At 48.7% G+C, this 6,461-nt stretch overlaps 1 protein-coding gene across 1 annotated transcript in view; it reads left to right on the top strand.

Moving 5' to 3' along the window:
* Positions 1–906: 906 nt before the first annotated feature.
* LOC125487272 (protein LBH-like) overlaps positions 907–6,461 on the top strand; it is a 6,013-nt gene continuing 458 nt past the window's right edge. Inside the window, exons 1-2 of the mRNA XM_048618121.1 lie at positions 907–915; positions 1,481–1,712. Of these exons, the coding sequence (XP_048474078.1) occupies positions 907–915; positions 1,481–1,712 (241 nt within the window). The remainder of the gene's footprint in view (positions 916–1,480; positions 1,713–6,461) is intronic.

The raw sequence follows: 6,461 nt of genomic DNA, 5'->3' as shown, positions 1-6,461 counted from the left end.
GATGGTGGAATTTGGATTCAATAAAAATCTGGCATCTAACAGTGACTGTTGGCACGCTCATCAATTGTTGGCAGCACCCATCTGGTTCACGAATGTCAGAGAATCCCTGCAGTGTGGACACAGGCCATTTGGCCCATCAAATCTATACCAACCCTCTAAAGAGCATCCCACCCCACTACCCTCTCCCTGTATTTCCTATGGCTAATCCACCTAGCCTGGACACTATGGGGCAATTTAGCATGGACTGTGGGAGGAAACCGGAGCACCCGGAGGAAACCCACGGAGAGACGGGGAGAATGTGCAAACTCCACACAGACAGTCGCCCGAGGGTGGAATCGAACCCGGGTCCCTGGCGCTGTGAGGCTGCAGTGCTAACCCAAATGACCTTTAGGGAAGGGCTGGTCTGGTCCTACATGTGACTCCAGGTCCACAGCAATGTGGTTGACTCTTAAGTGCCTCCAGAGCGGCACGGTGGCTCAGTGGTTAGCACTGCTGCCTCACAGCACCAGGGACCCTATTAAAGGAAGGATATTATTAAGCTGGAGATGGTTCAGAAAAGATTTACCAGGATGTTGTTGGGACTGGAGGGTTTGAGTTATAAGGAGAGGCTGGGTAGGCTGGGACTTTTTTCACTGGAGCGTAGGAGGTTGAGGGGTGACCATATAGAGGTTTATAAAATCATGAGGGGTACAGATAGAGTTAATGGTAGTTGCCTTTTCCCTCAGATGGGGGATTACAAGACAAGGGGGCATACTTCTAAGGTGAGAGGAGAGAGATTTAAAAAAAAGACATAAAGAAGCTAAGCTTTTACAGAGAGAGTGGTTTGCATGTATAATGAACTTCCTGAGGAAGTGGTGGATGTGGGTACAATTACAACATTTTAAAGACATTTGGATACGTACATGAATGGGAAAGGTTTGGAGGGATATGGGCCAGGAGCAGGCAGCTGGGACTAGTTTGGTTTGGGATTATGGTTGGCATGGACTGGTTGGGCTGAAGGGTCTGTTTCCGCGCTGTCTGACTCTGTGACTCTGAAAGTTGTGGATTCCACTCCCCAATCTAGCTGAATGCACACTCGAGATTATTCAGCGGGTGCTGTCCAAAAACCATCACCCTGGCAATGTCTCCGTCCCTCGCCAACTAATCAGCACCCTTTTCCCCCTGTAATATAAATTGTTGTGATTGTTTGAGATTTGGCACTCTTGCATTGGGTCCTGAGGCATGCAGGGCGATACATATCTCTGTTCAGCAAACCTCTGCATGACTGAACCACCACTACATTACAGAGAGCCGTCGCAGGTTTGATGGGCCAAACGGTCCCTGTTGGAGCAGTACAATTCTGTTAGGCAGCCCCTCACCCACCCCCAACAGCTCCTGCTCGCTGGTCTCTGGGTCTAGATGGAAGTCGATGGCAGTTAGATATGAATGAAGGCCTTGTCTTTGCCGAATGCCCTCTCCTGTTCCTTGCCTCCCGTTGCAGATATTTCCGGATCCCTTGGAACGTGGTGACGAATGTTACCGGAGGATCAGCGGCCGTCTGCCCTCGATTACAGTGGAGCTAACGGACGTGGGCGAGGTGGAGAGCGGAGAGCTACGTTGGCCTCCTGAGGAGCCCAGCCCCTGTACAGTTGTTGAGGACCTCTTTAAGGCCACCAGTGAGCAGGAAAGTCCCAGAGAAACCCAGCCAGGGCTAAGTGAAGCCACGCCTCCCGGTAAGACACTTTGCCGATTCCAATGAAGGAGGCTGCTCCTCTACCTTTGCTGGTGCGAGGGGCGCGGGAGGTGGTGGGGGGTGGGGGGGGGGGGTGGGGGTGGGGGGGGGGGAGGTGGTGGGGGGTGGTGGGGGGCTTTATGGTGAACACTCTATCACTCCACGGTGACATAATCAGAATCAACGAACTGGCAACTTTCAATTTCAATCCCCCACTGTCAATATCCTGGGGGCCACCATTGACCACAACTGGCCTCACCACAGAAACACAGCAGGTACGAGAGCAGGCCAGAGGCTGGGAATACTGCAGCGAGTAACTCAGAAGTGGGGATGTTCGCCGATGATTGCACAATGTTCAGCACCATTCGAGTCTCCTCAGATCCTGAAGCAGTCCGTGTTCACATGCAACAAGATCTGGACAATATCCAGACTTGGGCTGATAAATGGTAACTGACATTTGCACCCACACAAATACCAGGCATCACCAATAAGAGACATTAAATGGTGTTACCATCACTGAATCCCCCACTATCAACATCCTGGGGGTTATCATTGACCAGAAACTCAACTGGACTCACCACAAAAACACAACGGCTACAGGAGCAGGTCAGAGGCTGGGAATCCTGCAGCGAGTAACTCCCCTCCTGACTCCCCAAAGCCCGTCCACCATCTGCAAGGCACAAGCCAGGAGTGTGAGGGAATACTCCCCACTTGCCCCTGGATGGGGGCAGCTCCAACAACACTCAAGAAGCTCGACACCATCCAGGACAAAGCAGCCCCCGCTTTATTGGCACCACATCCACAAACATCCCACTCCCTCCACCACCGACACTCAGTAACAGCAGTGTGTACCATCTACAAGATGCGCCGCAGAAATTCACCAAAGATCCTCAGACAGGACCTTCCAAACCCATGACCACTTCCATCTAGAAGGACAAGGGGCAGCAGATACATGGGAACGCCACCCCGTGTGAGTTCCCCATCAAGCCGCTCACCATCTTGACTTGGAAATGTATTGCCGTTCCTTCAGTGTCACTGGGTCAAAATCTTGGAATTCCCTCCCTAAGGGCGTTGTAGATGTCCCTGGTGTAGTGATTGGAACGCGGTCAGCCAGGGGGACCTCACAGAATCTGAGTTCCCTGACTGTGGCTGTTAACCTGGCCCTATCAGGGAGCCCTGACTGACAGATATAAACAGGAGTGTCAGGGGCTGTGCTCACTCTGAGAGCTGGCTCTGAGGTAGCTATATCAGTGTCAAGGACACTCCGTGAGTAAATAAAGGGTGGTGGGATACCGGTCTCTGTGGAGTTAGTTCACCTACACCACAGAGACCCCAGCAACTCAAGAAGTTGGCTCACTACCTCTTTCTTAAGAACAAAGAGAATGGGCACTCAATGCTGGCACAGACAGTGTCACCCATATTCTTTGAAAGTGTGAAAATAACTCGATAGTGCGCACTGACAGCGTGGTTATTTTACGGAACTGAGATTGTCTCGTTTTGTCCTCTTCTCCAGTGCATCTTTTCTTCACATCATTCTCTCTTAAAATAAAGACGTGAAGGTGTTAGAGAAAAGCAGAAATTGCTGGAGAAACTCAGCAGGTCTGGCAGCGTCTGTGGTGAGAGATAAACAGAGTTTAACGTTTTGGGTCCAGTGGCCCACGACTCGGAACACCTCTTTCTCCACAGATGCTGCCAGAACTGCTGAGTTTCTCCAGCAATTTCTGTTTTCCTTTCAAATCTCCAGCATCCACAGTTCTTTGCTTTTAATTTATGTGGAAGTGTTCAAGGGTGCAGCAAAAGAGATTACAAGAATGGTTTTGGGGACGGGGTTCTTTAGTGAAATGGTTAGTTTACTGAAGTGGGAACTGTTTCCCTTTGAGAAAGGCTCAATGGTCAGCATCATTGCCTCACAGCCCCAGGGACCTGGGTTCGATTCCACTCTCGAGTGACTGTCTGTGTAGTGTTTGCACATTGTCCCCATGTCTGCGTGGGTTTCCTCCGGGTGCTCCGGTTTCCTCCCACAGTCCAAAGACGTGCAAATTAGTTGGATTGGCTGTGCTAAATTGCCCCATAGTGTCCACGGATGTGCAGGTCAGGGTGGATTGGCCATGCTAAATTGCCCCATAGTGCCCAAAGGTGTGCAGGTTAGGGTGGATTGGCCATGCTAAATTGTCCCATAGTGCCCAGGAATGTGCAGGTTAGGATGGATTGGCCATGCTAAATTACTCCATAGTGCCCAGGAATGTGCAGGTTAGGATGGATTGGCCGTGCTAACTTACCCCATAGTGCCCAGGGATGTGCATATTAGGGTGGATTGGCTGTGCTAAATTGTCCTGTAGTGCCCAGGGATGTGCAGGTTAGGGTGGATTGGCCGTGGGAAATGAAGTGTTACAGCGATGGGGTGAGTTGGGGGTGGTGTTGCAAAGTTGGATAGAGTATTTTTGGGTTGGAAGGCAGGATGTAAGAGTTTGATGTTTATATAAAGATGGGGGGGAAGAGAGTGTGGACCCTTTAAAGGATGATGTGCTTTTTTGTGTTTAGGTATCCAAAAAAAATCTGTGGGCAGCAGTTTGTGGGTTACATGGACATCTCCTGAAATTGGAACGTTTGTATCAAAGGCTGTGTGGATAGCAATCCAGGCAGCAGTTTTGTTTTGTTAGCAAGACAACCAGTATGAGTAACAGCCAACTAATTTAAACCAGGCACTTCGAGACTAAAAACCAATTAAATTTAAATCTGATGGTTTTGTCAACATCAGACCAATCCCATTGTAAGAGATTGATATGTCATCAAGGGTATAAAAGAAGAGGGCATTTCAAAATTTGTCTGAGAGCAAGTGCCATCTGTTAGAGTTAACAACCAGCAGCGGGTTAAGGAGAAAATCACTGGCTCTCACAGAATTCTCAAAGCTCTCAGAGTAACCATCATCTGACTAAAGGTACAGCTGCACTCTTAGCTAATACTCCTGACACAAGAATTCAACAGAGAAAGGGGTTCCTGACTGAAGATCAGCAGAGAAAGCACAGAACATTCTGGAATACGTATCCTGGCCATAATTTCGAGAGACTAGGCTTTAATATTTTAAAAATATTTCTGTTTATATCAGTGGGATTGGTATTTATTGGAACAGCATACCATTAGAATCTTGTTTTATTCGAGAATGTTTGGTAGTCAGAGGGGAATCGTTTAGTTTGTTAACAGCTCAGTTAATTTGTTCACTGTTAGAGTTAGATAAATAAATAGTTACTTGGTGATTATAGAGCGAGGGTCAGTTTATTTCATTTAACCACTGCTTTATAACAGAATGGGGGTGAGAGGTAGGTTACACCACTTTCACACCTCTTTTAACAGATTATAAAGTGAGACGAGCCCCTCTGAGTGTTTCGGCTTTAGTTATCAGAGGGGATGTCTACCTCCACTTTATGGCAATGGGGCTGGGTTGAATGTTGTTGGAGGGCCCATGTAGGCTCATTGGGCCAAATGGCCTACTTCCACACTGTAGGGATTCTATGAAACACACAGCGAATGGTTAGGGGTTGGTTAGCTTTGATGGTTGGATGGCTGCTTTGCTAATGCCAACAGCGTGGGTTCAATTCCTGTACCTGCTGAGGTTACCATGAAGGACTCTCCTTCACAACCTCTTCCCTCGCCTGAGGCGTGGTGACCCTCAGGCTAACCACCATCAGTTGTCTCTCTGTCATGACAGAGCAGCCCCATGGTCTAGCAGGACTATATTAGCACAACCTTGGACTAAAACAGGGACAGACTCAAATGAGATTTTCAAGAGGGGATTAGATGAGATAAAATTATCAACAAAACTACGAGGGGAGGAGTGGGGGAGAAGTCAGCAGAGAGGAACAAGCTGACAAGCATTTGAGGAGGGACCTAAGGGGCAACTTTTTCACACAGAGGGTGGTGTGTGTATGGAATGAGCTGCCAGAGGAAGTGGTGGAGGCTGGTACAATTACAACATTTAAAAGGCATCTGGATGGGTACATCAATAGGAAGGGTTTACAGGGATAGGGGCCAAATGCTGGTAAATGGGACTAGATTAATTTAGGATATCGGGTCAGCACAGACGAGTTGGACCAAAGGGTCTGTTTCAGTGCTGTACGTCTCTATGAAGCTATGACTCTAAGAGAGACAGCACAGGCCTCAATGGCTTGAATGGCCTCATTCTGTGTTGTCACTGCTCCACAACTCGATACAGATCAGAATTCCACAGTGATGGACAAAACTACACAGTAAACAGTAATGAGTAACACCTCTGTCACGCTTTCTACCCCACCTGCACCCTTCCCTAATCCTCCCTTTTCTTGCTCCCCCCTCCACCCGTTTACTGTCTCCGTGATACCATACCCGAATGTCCATATTCCACATGGGTGAGTCTGGAAGTCCTGCTGAAAGTTCTAGAAGATCCGGTATGAAATTCCAATCCCACCCTTATCCCCATTACCAGTGGATTAAACCCCACTGTAACCTATGGAGCGACTTCATCCCTGAGAAAGAAACAAGATAAGAGCTGTGTTTTTACTCTCTCCTGGCCAGGCCTGCTGGTGTTGTCCATCCCTAATTGCCCCCTGAACTGAACGCCTTGCTACAGCCATTTCAGAGGGCAGTTAACAGCCAATCACATTGCTGTGGGTCTGGAGTTACATTTAGGCCAGACCAGGAGGTAGGCAGGGGCAAGGTCATGGAGGAGATTACAGAGATAGGGAGGGGTGAGGTGTTGGAGGGAGTTACAGAGATA

Source organism: Rhincodon typus, chromosome 39, assembly GCF_021869965.1.
Source record: "Rhincodon typus isolate 14 chromosome 39, sRhiTyp1.1, whole genome shotgun sequence".
Taxonomy (NCBI): Eukaryota; Metazoa; Chordata; class Chondrichthyes; order Orectolobiformes; family Rhincodontidae; genus Rhincodon; species Rhincodon typus.
The sequence above is the reverse complement of the archived record's forward strand: the minus strand, read 5'-3'. Positions and strand labels throughout refer to the sequence as shown.